This window comes from Cornus florida, unplaced genomic scaffold (genome assembly GCF_030987335.1).
Source record: "Cornus florida cultivar Cherokee Brave unplaced genomic scaffold, ASM3098733v1 CherokeeBrave_3.0.0_Hap2_Chr01, whole genome shotgun sequence".
Classification (NCBI taxonomy): Eukaryota; Viridiplantae; Streptophyta; class Magnoliopsida; order Cornales; family Cornaceae; genus Cornus; species Cornus florida.
Genome location: NW_026775571.1, coordinates 32,250,371 through 32,266,270, shown reverse-complemented (window position 1 = coordinate 32,266,270; position 15,900 = coordinate 32,250,371). Strand labels below are relative to the sequence as shown.

The following is a 15,900-nucleotide window of genomic DNA, read 5'->3' as shown; positions in this document are numbered from 1 at the left end:
GTAAGTGTGTTGCCACTTTAATTATTTCAAATCACAAAATTTTATTTGATTTGGTTTTTCGAAAATCAGAAAACTCTACCAAAACTTGTTTTTTCAAAAATCGGAGTTAAAAAAAAAAAAAAAATAGTATGATTTCATTATACTATCTTTTATAGTTCTTCGAATTGTTTTTTCATTTTTTGAGTCCTTGAAACCGTGTTTCCCAATCCCATAAAAAAATGGTCAGATTCATACAATTTGAAAATTACGAATAAAATAAATGAATTTTGTAGTTTATCAAATGTACCCTTGTTTAATCTCAAGGTGTTGGCCTAATGAAAAAGACTTGTGCTCCGGAACGTCTTGGTCTCAAGGTTGATTCCTCCTAGGTTCGAGCAATTCCTGGGGCCCACAACCGTGGACATAGTCCGAGCCTTACCAGATTGAACACGTATCCCAGTTATCAAAAAAAAAAATAATTGTACACTTATTTTAATTTAGTATCTGAAATTCTATTATTCCAAACAGAAATGGGATTTCATAAAGGATTGAAAACCAATTCTCAAAAGGATTTGATTCAAAACACAATGTTAGGAGCTAGTTCATCTATAATATGTTCATGTCATGAAATTAATGAAACATTTAATTAAGAATTAGCTTTTGGTCGATCAGGTGCACACACCATTGGTGTTGGACTCTGCAATTTCTTCAGCAACAGGCTGTACAATTTCACCGGCAAAGGCGACGCAGATCCTTCTCTGAACTCCACCTATGCTGCTACATTGAAAACCAAGTGCCAAAGCCTTTCAGACAACACAACTACAGTTGCAATGGACCCCGGGAGTTCGCTAGCATTCGACAACCATTACTTCACTAACTTGAAGCTGCAACAAGGCGTTTTCCAATCTGATGCTGCACTTTTAACCAACAATGGTGCTAGCGACATTGTCGATGAGATGCTCGTTGGCTCCGCGAAGTTCTTCACCGAGTTCAACCAATCGATAAAGAGAATGGGTGCCATCGGAGTGCTCACTGGAACTTCAGGAGAGATACGGAGAAAGTGCAATGTCGTTAATTAATTCCTAATTAAGAGTTGGAGGTTGAGAATCTGTTTAATTAGTAGCTGAAGCTACTTTCTTTAATTTTTTGTACGTTTTACTTCAAATAATTATTAAACATGCAAAGTAATTGGTTATTTTAATTTTGCTGTAATGTGACAATAAAATGTTTCATGGGGTTTTCTTTGAATCCACTTCAAAAGCCTTCAATCTAGATAATGTAATTTGGAAAATTCAACATACTTCTATCTTATTATTTTCATTAAGTGGCTTGTTTATACATGCTATAGCATTATAACACAATTGAAGAAGTAGAACACAACTTTTATAACTTTCAAATTTTGATATATTATTTCTTCTCACTTCTTGCCACGGCCGGCCTAGGCATAGGCGACCAGGGCCTCCAATATGAAAGGTTCTCAAAATTTAAAATTTTCTTATATATGTTATATTATAATTATTTCCTAATATTTTTACAAATATAATCAACATAAAAAATTTAATATCGAACATAAAAAATTTATATCCTGAAATAACTTTTTATTTTCTCTCTCCTCATTCAGGTTTTTAAATTAAATTTTAACCAATACAGAAATATTGAGCCCAAAGATTTATATCCTTAAATGATATAAATTATGTATCTCTTCCTCTCTCTCCTCATACTGAATTTTAATATCGATCTCAAATATATATATTCTTAACTAATTTTTTTTCTCTTTATCTCATTCGGCATTTTTTACAACGACATTAAATTTTTCTTTTTTCGATGTTCTTTTTCTTGATTTTATCAATTTTTTCTTTTTTTGCATGTTCTTTTTCTTGCTTTTATCTTTTATTTATTTTCTTATTCATCACATACTTTCTCTACTCTCTGAACTCTATCAACAAGCCGTCTCCCTCCTCTCTCATTACAAATTTTTAGTTCTTTTTCTCCTCCACTCAATACTCATTACTCTCGATTTGAACCTATTTTTATCTTATTAAAGAATTTTAGTAGCATTGGATTGTGGTTTTCTAAATCGGGTTCTATTGTTCTTTTTCGTTAACTATTTTTTAGTTTTATTAACTTTTGTTATTATAAATTTATGTATATCTATATATTTAATATATTTGTATATTTTATCCAAACTCAAATACAATAATCTAATTAGTAATTTTTAATTTCACAAAAGCAAGACTGATAATTTTAAATAAATATTATCTAATATTAATATATTATTAAAAGGTCACTTTTTATAATATTGCCTATGGCCACAAATTATTAAGGAAGGCTCCTAGTTTATTTTAATGAAAATTTCGCTCTTTTATAATTTATTTTTTTTTCGCTTAAGGCCCCAAATTATTTTGAGCCACCCTTGGTGCTTATCGTTCATTTTAATGCAAAATCCGCATTCTTATAAAAAATAAAAAAATCACCTAAGGCTCGAAATTATTTCGAGCTGCTCTTGGTGTTTATCGTTCATTTTAATGAAAATTTTGTACTATTATAAATTTTTTGTACGGGTGAAACCTTATATATAGAGACCTCGCATTTGAAAGTTCGCCTAGAGCCCCTCAAAATTTTGAAAATCTCAGGACCGGCCTGCTTCTTGCTCACAAAATAATTCTAGAACATGTATAATCAATTTCATAGTTGAGATCAAAGATAAGAGTGGGTAATTCACTCCATATTGATTTATGAATAATTCAAAAAATTTAGAAAGAAGTTAACTCAGTGCATGTGAGACTTCTGTTATTGCCCAGTTGGGAAGCCGAAGCAGTACTATATGTGATTAAAAATTGAAATTTTATAAGAAAATTGTAATGTGATTTTTTTTTTAATAAATTATTCTTAGCAGTATAACATACAATTCAAAAAATGAGACTTAAGTAGTTATGAGAGAATACGTCAAAAAGAACTAAAAGAAAAATAAAGAAGAGGAAACCAGATGTTAAAAATAAAAAGAAGTTGCAAGGAAAAAACACCGTTCAAGAATTAAAAATTATTTAACAATTAGTTTCAATGTTTGAAAAATAAAATTTTGATTACTTTGATTCGACTTTGAAAAAGATTTGTGATTTTACCTTGATGAAATATTAAGCCAAAAAATATAACATTTTAACTAAACAAAACATAATTAGTAGGAACAAAATAGAGAAGTGCTTTAATAATATATGGGTAAAGTGCAAACCCCCCTCCCCCGGTGGACCCGATATATAGACTTTGTGCAAAACTAGTTCCTATTTTTTGAAAATGTGCATGTAAGCCCCCAAAATTCAAAAAAGGTGCACAACTAATCCCTCTGACCACTTTTTGGCAAAAAAATATACAAAAACCCAAATTTGCCCTTTGTTCTTCCCATTTTGCCCCTCAAATAAAATCAGTTGTTTTCTTCCTCATCAACTCCTTCGGCTAAGTTTCATTCTATCCATTAAATCCGGCGAACCCAAGTTCTGCTTGCTCCACCAGTGATAGTGACCTTCGAACCCACCTCATCGAAACCCAGTTCAATCATCCGGTTCATGTAAGCTTCATTGCTCTACCTTGTCGGTGACCCATCATCGAAGATTCAACCATTTTGACAAGCTGAATTTAGAGACCCATCTCGTCTGGAGTTGTATTGAAGGCCAGTGAGCTCTAACCAATAAGAACAATATTGGTGACAGAACTGTGACCTCCACAAACTGCATTTTCCACTAATTTAGCTTCAACTACCAAACTAAGAAGCTCACAGCGAACAACAACCCGAATTCTGGCGAACCTAGTTCACTTTGGCAAGCTTCACATTCCTAGTTCACTTTGGCAAGCTTCGCATTCACCCAGTTCAGTCCGGCAAGCTTCACATTCACTCAGTTCAACGTGCTCCAACTTAACTTCATCTACATTAACAACAGAGAGACTGAAATCGGTAACGTCCACACAAGCTCCACCATCTACATGCACTACCACTGGTGACCAAACTAGTGTGCCTCAAAGATGAACCAACAGTGTTCTTCATTGAAGAATCATTCTGGCCGGAGTTACATATGAGACCCATTTCTGACGTACTCCACTTCAGATCAACGAGCTGCACTCAAAGACTCAACAATTTCGATGATCTTCAGTTAGACCCAAAAGCTGCTTCAACACCATTAGCTCCGACGAGCTTCGTTCAACAATTCGGCGAACTTCAGTCGTGAATTGTAGTGACCCAAAAGCTTCAATCTGGTGACAATCAGTTCGGTGAGCTTCAATCTTAACATTCAATCTTCTCTATGGCCGCCGTTTTGTTCAGTCCATTCAAACCGAGCTCAGCTGCTGTCCTTCATCGCCAGTAAATCCTTCATCATCGTCGAGCAACTCCTTGCCATCCTTCTTTGTCTTCACTACCGTTACCTTTTAAACACACGTTTTCTCTCTCTAACCAATCACCCTCTCTCATGGTGGCTCTGCAACAATTTCTCATAATTGATGGGTTAAATTGATGTTGTGATTCTATGTTGGATGTGGATCGAATGCCAATTGAAGGTGTCCACGAGTTCGGGTCAAGTGATGGACCAGTTGCCGAGTTGCTCTACAATTTCCCCCAAATTCTTTGGACTTTGTATATTGACACATTATACAAATTTGTTGGGATCCTTGCTGCCATACAAATTGGCGCACACCCTCTATCTTCTTTTTCTTTTTCTTTGCTCCCTTTGCTTTCTTTTTTCACCGCTTTAAAATTGTATATCTATATGCTTATAGGGTGTGGCGGTGATGGGTGGTGGCGGGTGATCGAAGTGGAGACTGAGGGAAGAAGATGAACAGTGTCACATGGGCATAAGGCTGTGTTTGGGTTGAGGGAAATTAGGTTTAGGTGATGTTTGGGATAAAAAGGTCATTTTACATGGCCTATATTTATATTTATTAATTTATTGTTATTGTCATTTTATACCATTAGGGACCTAATTGCACCGAATTGATAATATAGAGGTTTTTTTTTACCACATTATATCAATACTAGAAGGGGGGTTTTTTGCACTTTACCCATAACATATACATAGTGGTGGACGGAAGAATGAAGAAGGTAAATCAAAACATCACGGGCACGCCGAGCAGCCATGACGTCTTTAATTGACAAAGGTAAGAGTCGTTCCTTGATTGAATTTGTGATCTTCTGTAGAACATAATTCTGTGAGAAAGAGGGATCCTTAAAGACTCTTGTATTCCTTTCCGCCCAAATTTGGTAAATGGATGCTGAGAATGCTAGCTTGTTTATGGCATTCGAAATATTCTTTGATAAAATCATTCCAATGTGCTGAGTGTAAAAAACCACGTGTTTTAGATATGAGACCAGATAGGGGGAGTGAATGAGCAAGAAAAGACAGAGGTGATTCAGTGATTCCGCTGATGAGAGGCACAAGGAACAATGATTCGGTACGTGCCTGTATGCCATTGATCGATTGGCAAGTGCAGGCAATTTGTTAAGAACAGCTAACCACAGGGTAACTCTATCATGCCTTGGGATGGACATGGAGCTCCAAACCGGTGAACCTTATTACAAAATTTCTTGCTAATAAACAATAATAAAATAAATATGAGAAAAAAATCCGGAAAGTCTCCATCTCTCCCACCGATCCTCCTTTGCATGCTAAATCTAAGTGCATCTAAAAGTGATAAAAGGGTGAACTCACAAGCTCAACAAAAAATTTCTAAACACTATAATCATTCAGCAAGTCAATTCCTACTTATAATCTATATATATATATATATGTATGTATGTATTTAAGTGACTATAAAAGATCGACTAATCACGACAATATCTAATAGTTAATATAGATTCAACTACATTTAAACCAGTGTCATACTTAGCACCTCGCGGGAACGAACAATCACAACACAAGTAGAACACACGAAGTTGAATGAAACATTAACAATTCAATATTCCAAAAAATCTCAAACCAACTCAAAGGAAAATCAAAAATCACACTAGAAAAATGTGAAAAAAGCTCAGCTTTCAATCAACTAAGTAATTCACCATCCTATCTTGATACTTTGATAACATGTGATATAAAGTGAACTGAAAATAAGAACAACACCCTAATTAATGTAGGCACCATCTGGGTAGCATTTTCAATTTACATATATTGCTTTTAAGAGCTAAATTTACTTCATGTTTCTCTCTAAAGTAAAATGCCTCCAAATTGGAAAACAAACAATACAAAGAAAATGTCATGACGTTTTGTAATTCATCTTTTGAGTACCAAGTGAACAAGTAAAAATCCAGCGTAGATGATATACTAGGAAGCACGGACTCGCCTAATTAAAAGGGCAAAGAATCTGTGTCGGATACCGATACATGTCCGAATATTTTATATTTTTTCGAATATCCAGACATGCCGTGGAGACGCTTCCGACACGTCATGGATACGTGTCTGACACGTGTGCCCTACACTTTGGGGATTTTTAAGAAAGTTTTAGAAACAACGTTGAGTTGAAGTGCAAATATTAGGAGTTGTTTAATAACACAATTACATAAAAACTTCTTGTTTCATAAAACAATTTTATATTCAAACAATTAGATATTTATTCTTATATTTTAGTTCAAAGGTTCGAACTCTTGCACGATCATATTTGACTCTCTTGTTGTCCCACCAACCAAGCTTCGCATCTGGTGAATGGTCTTTCCATCTCTCTCTGCTCTTTTCTCTCTTATTCTTCGTCCTCCTCTTTTCTTTCTTCTTCTTGTTCTTCACAAACCCTAAATACTTCTTTTTTTCCTTTCATAATAAATTTCTTTTCGCGTCTCTTTTTCCTTTTTCCTCTATTCCCCATGAACTTTTTTCTCTTCTATGGATTCTTACCTTTATTTTTAACTAAGGCATAATTATTTTTCTAACAAAACCCTAATCCTCTTTGTTTGTTTGTTTGTTTTTTTTTTTAACCCTCTTTCTATCATTCTTTCTTTTTTCCAGCAAAACACAGTTTTTTTTTTTTTTTTATGAGATTGTAAAACTTAATATTACTCTTAATTTCTTAAAGTACAACATAGTATATTTAGAAAATATATTTCTTATTTTCCGTGTTCCCGCCGTGTCCATATCCTAATATTTTAAGATTTGCCGGGTCGCCGCGTTGTGTCATATCCGCGCTTCTTAGATTATATACTTCGAGAACAAAATCTACCTACTTCTAAATGATATTGGGAAGCCATAGGGGAATCCTCTTGGAAATATGGTCATTTTGCATCTCCGCATCATTCTTTCTGGTATATGGTTCTATTAGGGACTAAAAGAAAGGTTTATTGGTAACTACTCAAAATAGGCTCATGGGAGATCGTCCCATTAGAACCACTAATTTGTACTATGTGGAGCAGTACTAGAATATCATGAACATTAAGCTTTTAGCTGTTCATTGATAAATGGTGTGGATATTGACAACACAAAAAAATGGTCTATCATGATTCATGACCTTAGGGTTGATGGTAAGTTACTATAGCTTGCGAAGTAATTTATAGAAGGTACATCTTTACATAATGGTTTGCAAACTACAGATAAGAGCCACCATTCACAGCATATGAGAATGCAAAAAACAGGATTCTTAGAAATTCTATCCCAAGTGGCACAAGCTCAAATGTAGGCATGGGACATTTAAATAATTCGACACGGACACGGGACATGAGAAAAATAAGACATGGACATGTTAACACATCAAATCCTGTTAAGATAAGAGACATGTTGTATACATGGCCATAAATTTTTTTTAATTTTTTATTTACATGAAAGTACATTATACAGTATATGTCCCACTTATACGGGGTGTCGGGAGCAAAAGACTGGAAATAGGCCTAATTAATCTTCAATATAATTTTACAATTATATTCTTGCACTATGTTAATAAGTATCAATTACTTGACTTGTGAAGACATGTGTATGATGAAAGACTTATGTAAAGAAGTAAGTGCATATCGATAGCCATTGTTGAACAGAGAAAGAATTGAGGACAATTGACTATGATCTCGTATGGCCCTACTTCGGTTACTAACAAGTGAATGCCAATTTCCTCAATGAAAGAAAAAATAGATATTTGGGATGCGTACCTCTTATTTTCAAGATTGTAATGTGAGATATTATTTTATTTTTGGCAATTATCATAGACAAAACAAGTTCAAGTCAAGTTGTAATTCAAATTACTTGTTGTGTAAGTTATAAAGTTCGACAGGGACTACAAGAATTGGAAAGTTGTTCAAACTTACTATGCTTGAAGATCTTTTGAAGAAAAATGTAAGAACAACACTTTAAGAAGGATTCCAAACAAGGTTGGACACATTCTACACTTTCCATTTTGTTCAGAACTTACCGTAGAATGAGTTTAGGCTTAAGGAACCAAAATTTCAAGTCTGCCAAACTTGAACCAGTTCAAGATGCTCAAGTTTGGCTTCGAAAAGTTTTTGCCAAACTTGAACTGGTTTAGCCCGTCTGAACCGGTTCAAGAAGTCCTGTTCATTATATAACTTTAGTTTCCTTATCCTGAATTGTTTTCCCGTTGGTTTAGAATTGTACCAAATCCTATGCACGAATTTTTCCTTATTTTCAGAAGGATTAGGTCATTCTATACTTTGTATAAACCATGTCATATACATTGGTTTATTCACGACTTTTGCATTATCAGGTTGTTATTCTCAAAAAGCCTTAGGAAGATTTTTGTCGCAGAAATTCTTAAAGAATTTTTTGTTTGTCTTCCTAGAACATCTACACATAAACACTGAGTTTAGAGTTGTGTTGTTCAAACCCTGATCGTGATCATACAGTTGCATCTACATCGATCAGAAAAAAGCAGATCTACTTTTTCATCAAATCCAGAAGTTGAATGGAAGTAAAAGTGATCACACTTTGAAAGGGTTGGAGCATTCGAGGAGTGTTGTCTGATCCACCTGCTACTCTTCTACAAAGAGCAAGTATAAGCCTGTGGTCAAGTTGTTGTTGGACGGGGAGTCGCAAAGCTAGAGAATTGTCAGCAGTTGGTGTTTGGTAGAATGATAAGGTGTGAACCAGTGTCAAAGTTTAGTGTACTTTGTTTCAAGCATAGTGGATCGGTTTACTTCAGACTGCACAGTCCACGAGGTTTTTCCCATACAAATAGTTGACGTATTTTATCAACTGGGGTTTCCTCGCTAAAATTCTGGTATCATCTCTAACTTTACTTTGCTTTATTTTATTGCATGATATTAATCTATTAATTGCTAAAACAAAGAAAGTTAGACAAACACAAGATTTGTTTTTAAAATAAATAAAACTTTCTAAGTACATTCCGCTGCATATGACTAAAAAATTGGTATTAGAGCCAATCTCTACACATTGAGTTGATCCTTACTAGAAAGTTTTGTTTTATTTTTCAAAAATTGTTTTCAAAATCATGTCTTACGCATTGAAAGAAGGCGGTTCTAATCAACGTGGTCCTTTATTTGAAGGAGATAATTACAATTTTTGGAAATCAAAGATGAGAGCATATTTGCAAAATTCTGGTGGTAAAACTTGGGTAATAGTTGAATCTGGCTATACACCTCCTATAGTAGATACAATTGTTGATGGTAAAATAGTCAAAGATTTAAAAAATACTTTTACTTTTATTACTATTAAAAAGTGAGCGTAATAATGCTAATGGCAAAGCTTTATATTCAATTATTAATTTTGTTGTTCCATCTGAATATGATAGAATTTCTGATTGTAAAACTACTAAAAAAGCTTGGGATATTTTGTCGGCTGCTCATGAAGGAACTTCAAAAGTGAAGTTGTCCAAAATTCAGTTGCAAAAAAGAAATTATGGCTTGGTTGAGTAGTTCCTCTTTATTTTTATGTGGTTTGGTTGAAACTAGAGTCTTAAGTAATAAGTTTCAAAGAATTACAGACAAGATCAGGAATAACTGGGAATGGGCCAATAATTATAATGCTAATATTGGGGGTTGTATTTGGTGTGGATGGGATCCCTTGAAGATTGAGGTTATGGTGCTTGAATCAAAAGATCAAATGATGTTACTACAAGTTGTGATTAGAGGGACTAATTCAAGGTTTTTTTGTGTCCTTCATATATGCAAAAAATACTGCTCGAGAGAGACAGAAGTTGTGGAAGGACTTGGTAGATTGTGAACAAAGGGTTGATGGGCCTTGGTTATTGTTGGGAGATTAGAATATTGTTAGGTTCAATAATGAAAAGAAGGGAGGTAGATTACATACCCCAAGTGTTTTTGCTAATTTTAATAACACTCTAGATAAGTTATATTTAGCTGATATGCCAGTTGCTAATGGCACTTATACTTGGTGCAATAAAAGATTTAGTAATAGAAGGATTTATGCTAAATTAGATAGGGGCTTGATGAATGAAGATTGGGCACTTGCTTATCCTAATGCTCATGTCGTATTAACACCCCCATTGACTTCTGACCATTGGGCCTTATGTGTTAATCTGCCAGAGAAAATTGCTTCAGGTCCAAAGTCGTATAGATTTTTGAAGGTCTGGAATAAGCAACCTGTAGTTAAAGAGTTGGTGGCTTCTGTTTGGATGAAATAATTAAAGGGAGATCCAATTAACAGGTTGTTGTTTAAACTTAAGTTATGTAAGAAAGCTGTGAAACAATGGAACTTTGAGAAATTTGGATCAATTTATGCTAAAGTTATTTCCTGTAAGAAAAAGTTAGCTGATATACAGATTGATTTGGCAGTTGATCCTATGAATGGGGATTATATTCAAAAGGAAGATGATTGTAGATTAAACCTGGAAGCTGCAATTTCTAATGAAAATATTGTCCTTTCTCAAAAATCAAGGATTAGATGGATGAAGGAGCAAGACAGATGTACAAAGTTTTTCTTTCAGAAAATTAAACAACAAAGAGCTTATAGTAATTTGACAGCAATCCAAGATGAAGAGACTGTTATCACTGATCTAATTGAAATTCATAGCAAGTTTGTGGATTATTTTCAGAAAGCATATGCAGGGGGGACTACTGAGTTAGTTGATCCAGAACATAAATACATCATAAAGTCTTTAGGAGGTGAAGAGGTCAGTATGTTACAGGTTGCTGTTTCTAAAGAGGAGGTGAAGAACACTATTTTTGAAATGGGAGCTGATAGAGCCCCTGGTCCTGATGGATTTACTGCTAGGTTTTTTCAGCATTACTGGACTACTGTGGGAGAGGAATTTACTGAGGCTATCATGCAATTCTTTCAGAATCAAGTGTTGAGGAAAGGAGTTAATAGCACATTCATTACTTTGATCAAAAAAACGAAGGATGCTATGAAGGTAGAGGATTATAGGCCTATTTCTTTGTGCAATGTTTTTTCTAAAGTTGTGGCAAAGATCCTTGCTAACAGACTTGCTAAGGTGTTAGGAAGTATTATTGGGAAAGAACAAACAAATTTCATTCAAGGTAGAAGGATACATGATAATATTATTGTTACTAATGAACTTATAAGAGGGTTTGGTGCTAAGAGAGCTAAAGCTACCATGGCTTGGAAGATTGATTTGAGGAAAGCTTATGACACAGTGCAATGACCTTTTCTATTTAAGTTGTTAAAGCTGCTTGGTTTTGGTAATCAATGGATTGGCTGGATTAAGGAGTGTGTTTCATCAGTGTGGTTTTCTATCCTTGTTAATGGATCTCCTCAAGGTTTTTTCCAACCTGAAAGGGGTTTAAGGCAGGGATGCTCTTTATCTCCTCGTCTCTTTACTCTTGTGACAGAGTACTTTTCTGGGATGATGGAGTTGGAAACTAAAAAAGATACAGTTATTCTGTACACACAAATTTTGATTCCGGAAAACCTGGGAAAGAAAATAAATGCGATAACAATAATTTTATTAAATGATATCAAAAAGTAAATGAGTACAGTTCTCTGTGTTCGATTCTACTAGAATCTTCCTCTGATTAAATCTCCTTGGAATATCGGCGCAAGGGCTTCAAAAGCTTGATCTTGGGCCAGTGGTTGGATTGTATTTAAGTTCTTCAAAATTGAAGAAAACTCAAATGGATTTCTGAACGAGGGCCGGTGAGGCTTGATCTCGGATAGTGGATTTGAAAGTCTTCAAAGGAGAACGGCACTTGTGTGCTTGTTGTTCTTCAGAATCTTTGAATGTTGAAGGGCTTTGATGAAGAACGGCACAGGTGTGGAACGCTTGTTGTTCTTCTTCTTCAAAACTTCGGAGTGTTGTTGTCCTTCTTCTGAAACTTCGGAGTCTTTGTTGAGTCAAAGTTTCGGCAGAGCTTCAATGTTCTGTTCGTCTCTTTCTCTGTGTGTCCTCAAAATGTGAGGGGTGGCCTTGTATTTATAGGCCAAAGGGTGGGTTGTTCAATTTGGAAACTCCCCAATTATTGTGTGATTTTTCCAAAAATAAAGGATTTGATTCCTTTTCTATAGAAATAAATTCAAATTCAAATTTTGAATTAATTTGAATTTAACCGCCCTTTTCTTTAAAGGTTTGAACCTCTAAGATTTTGACACGTGTCCATTGATGGGACCCGCATCTATGAAATTTAATTAATCAAGGAATATTTGATTTCTTGACCAATCCGACGGTGATTAGACCATTACAAATTTTAGGCGTCTACAAATTGCCCCCACTTCAGAGCTTGACGCCATGCATGTGCATGCATGGATAACAAGCTTTGAAGTACGTGTTGGTCCGCCAGTGTATCTTAGTCCTATCTCGACCAAGTGTACGGTGTGACCCCCAAGCAATTCACTTTCAGCCACTACCCCTTTTTTCCTTCCTCTTTTTTTTTTTTTTTTTTTTCTTTTCTTTTCTTTTCTTTTTTTTGAATAATAACATGCTAAATAACACCCTTTGTGAAAGAATTTGAGCCCACCCAAGTTAAAGAATGCTGGTCTTGGATCTAATGGCTTTCCATGGTAACTATCCCGACCCAATACATTTTTTTTTTTTTTAACATATGGGCATCACATTCATGCGAGATGGATTTTCAAGGAGCAGCAAGCATGTTGACTTTATTTTATTTTATTTTTACATTACTGGCTGCTTTGGCTCCCATAAATAGTTTACTCAACAAAAGGGAAACTCCAAAACTTTCCTTCCAATTTTATCTCCAAAACTTTCCTTCCATTTTATCTCAAAGAGGAAGCAAATCATTTGATTTATCAAGACAGAGCTTTGTGATTTTCCTCTATTGAATTACATAACTTCCGCAATCACATGGCAGCAATAGACCAAAATAGAGTTGCCATTTTAATTATTTGACTTCTTGGTTCTCCCCCGTCTCAATCCTTTCCTTTTTAGCTCAAATTCATTTTGGCGCTATTCAATATATGCAAGGAGTGTATACCTTCCTTTCACTTTTTAGTTACTGACACAAAGTTTAGCAAGTTGACTTCCTTTTTAGCCAACAATATCGAAAGATTTTCGTTGTCCATCATAATGGGGAAACTCCAATTATATGCAATATATATATGTAAGAGACTACAAAAATCTTCATTGGCAGCCTGTGAAATTTTTTTTTTTTAACGGTGGAATCATTTCTTTCCAAACATACCTAAACAATTTAGGCAATGAATGATTATTTTACTCTCATCATGGCAGATCTTTTGCCTAATCTTTAGGCAAGACGTGTCACTCATTGTGTTTATAAATCAAGGCCAAGAAAGAACATTTCTTCTGCATCAGTGTCATCAATTTGAAGCATCATGAAAACTCATTTACAAGTCCAGGATGAGTCTTTAGGTTTGCCAAGCGACTCGTCCTCCGCGGCTTCAACGTCACCCTTGTCATTCCCACCAATGGTTCTCAAGCTTTCCTCTCAAAGCAGCCAGCATGAGCTACGTTTTACTTCCTCTGGAGGACTTTGATGACCCACCAGACAATTCGAGACGTGAATATCCCTCACGGTCACTTGCTTTTTTCCTTCTCGTCGTGATGTCTTCAAGTCATTAGTTTCGACCAAGCCGAACCGGCCAATTTCTACACTTTGGGCCGATACCTATCTTCAGAATCCTGGTACGATTTTTTTTTTTTTTGCCCATGTACTGCATTTCCCATTGTATTGAGATCATATATATGTTCATAACTTTGTACACATGTTAACAAACCTGATGACAATGCAGACTTCACCTTTTTTTTTTTTTTTTGCAATGTACACAATTATTTTAATGATAATACATACATATTTAAAGATAATACATGCACACTGAATGGCCTCTGCAAATTTTTTGACCCAGCCAACACTCCCATTTCGAGCATCTCCAATTTTTTTTTTTTTAAACAACTAACCCAAAAATCTGCCTTGTGAAAAAAACACACCACTGGGCATGTTGATGCTTTGGCCATCTCAAGAACTGGACTCTTCTTCATTCATTGTGTCGACTATCCCCATTTTACCACTGTCATGCGGTGTTGCATGTCCAATTTTGTTTCTTCATCATCACCATTATTCAAGAGTAGTCTGTTCATCTTTTCGAATGCACATGAGAAAATAGATGTCGCAACCTCATCCAAACAAGGGAGTAGAATTATGGCCCCAATTATTAGTGGATTTTTTTTTTTAACAGATGGGTTGTATACAACACTTCAGCATTTTTCCTTTCTTTATTCCTGACTCACTCAATATGTGTATATTGGGAATTCCAATCTTTGGGTTCTTGTTTGCTAACACCATCTCTATTTCTCTCCATTTTTTTTTTTTTTTTTTCAATTTTGTTTGAATTCAATTTTGTTCAAAGTGCAGTTGCATGGTCGCCAACAGTTGAAAGAGCAGATGTGTGGCCATCTGATGATCATATCCAATATGAATCAAGTGCAGATAGTTAATCCATGGGTTGCTGCCGATGACTGATTCGACGACAGTGTTCTAGAGTCATCATAAGAGGCAAAATCGCTGAGGCAAAATCGCTGAAGAAGTATACTAGATCAATTTTTGCAATTCGTGTCGCTGGCCTCCAAATTCTGGTATGATTCCTCTTATTTATATTCCGTGTGCAAATTTTTTACAAAATGAATTTGCTTTACAATCCATGTATACGCAGTATTGATCATGAATGGCATACTAACATAACCAAACTAATCTTCTTTGATTCTCAAGATGGATGTGTGATTTTTATTTGGCTGGAGCCAAAAGGAATTTGCACTGTCATATAAATCAATGCTCCTTTTACTAACTTCACTGTGCGTCAAGTCTTGGAACTTCACCTACTTATCTTGAATTTTTTTTTTTTTTATATTCCTTCCCAGTGGTGGTTTATGTGAATTGATTAATTTTCTATTCACGCCTTAAGCTTCAAAATCAAGAACCCAGATGAAGTTGCTTGTAAGAGTTTGGAGAGACGTGAGTTCCAGTCCTTTAGCACCATTTACATTGGCTGGGATTAGATGGCTGCAAACTCTTTGCTAAGGGTGGTTAGGTGGCTTGAGCCCATTATCTTCTTTTGGTGCCAATTATAGTGAGCTTTCTCTCTTAAAAGAATATTGTACACTTTTTTCTCTTTTTTTTTTTTTTTTCAGTTTGTTGAATCCATGTGACCATTAATTAAATGCCCTTATACTTCAATTCCTTCTCTATCATAAATGTTTCATTCATTCCATGTGAGGCGAGGAGTCCGGTCAAATTGAGAGTTCGAAACAGTTCTTTGAAGCTAACAAAAATGTTGTGGTGAGAATCATCACAGCAACAACATCGTCATCAACCACCAATCAATTAACAAGCCATTTAGAGACCAACAGCAGACTCCGAGCATCACAGACAGCGTCGTCAGAAGCCACGAATCAACCCAGAGGTCATTTAAAGAACGACAAATCAACATGCAGGCCAGTTAGAGAACAAACTACAAACGTGGAAAAGTTTTGCCACTATCGCATTTGCCAATTACCGTAACAAGAATGTCGGTCACCAATTGTTCGAGCCATTGAGAGACCAGCAATTGACTC

At 35.2% G+C, this 15,900-nt stretch overlaps 1 protein-coding gene across 1 annotated transcript in view; it reads left to right on the top strand.

Moving 5' to 3' along the window:
- The window catches only part of LOC132294463 (peroxidase 3-like), a 71,109-nt gene extending 70,051 nt beyond the window's left edge, over window positions 1-1,058 (top strand). The window contains exon 4 of the mRNA XM_059792334.1: window positions 652-1,058. Within this exon, the coding sequence (XP_059648317.1) occupies window positions 652-1,058 (407 nt within the window). The remainder of the gene's footprint in view (window positions 1-651) is intronic.
- The last annotated feature ends 14,842 nt before the right edge of the window (window positions 1,059-15,900 follow it).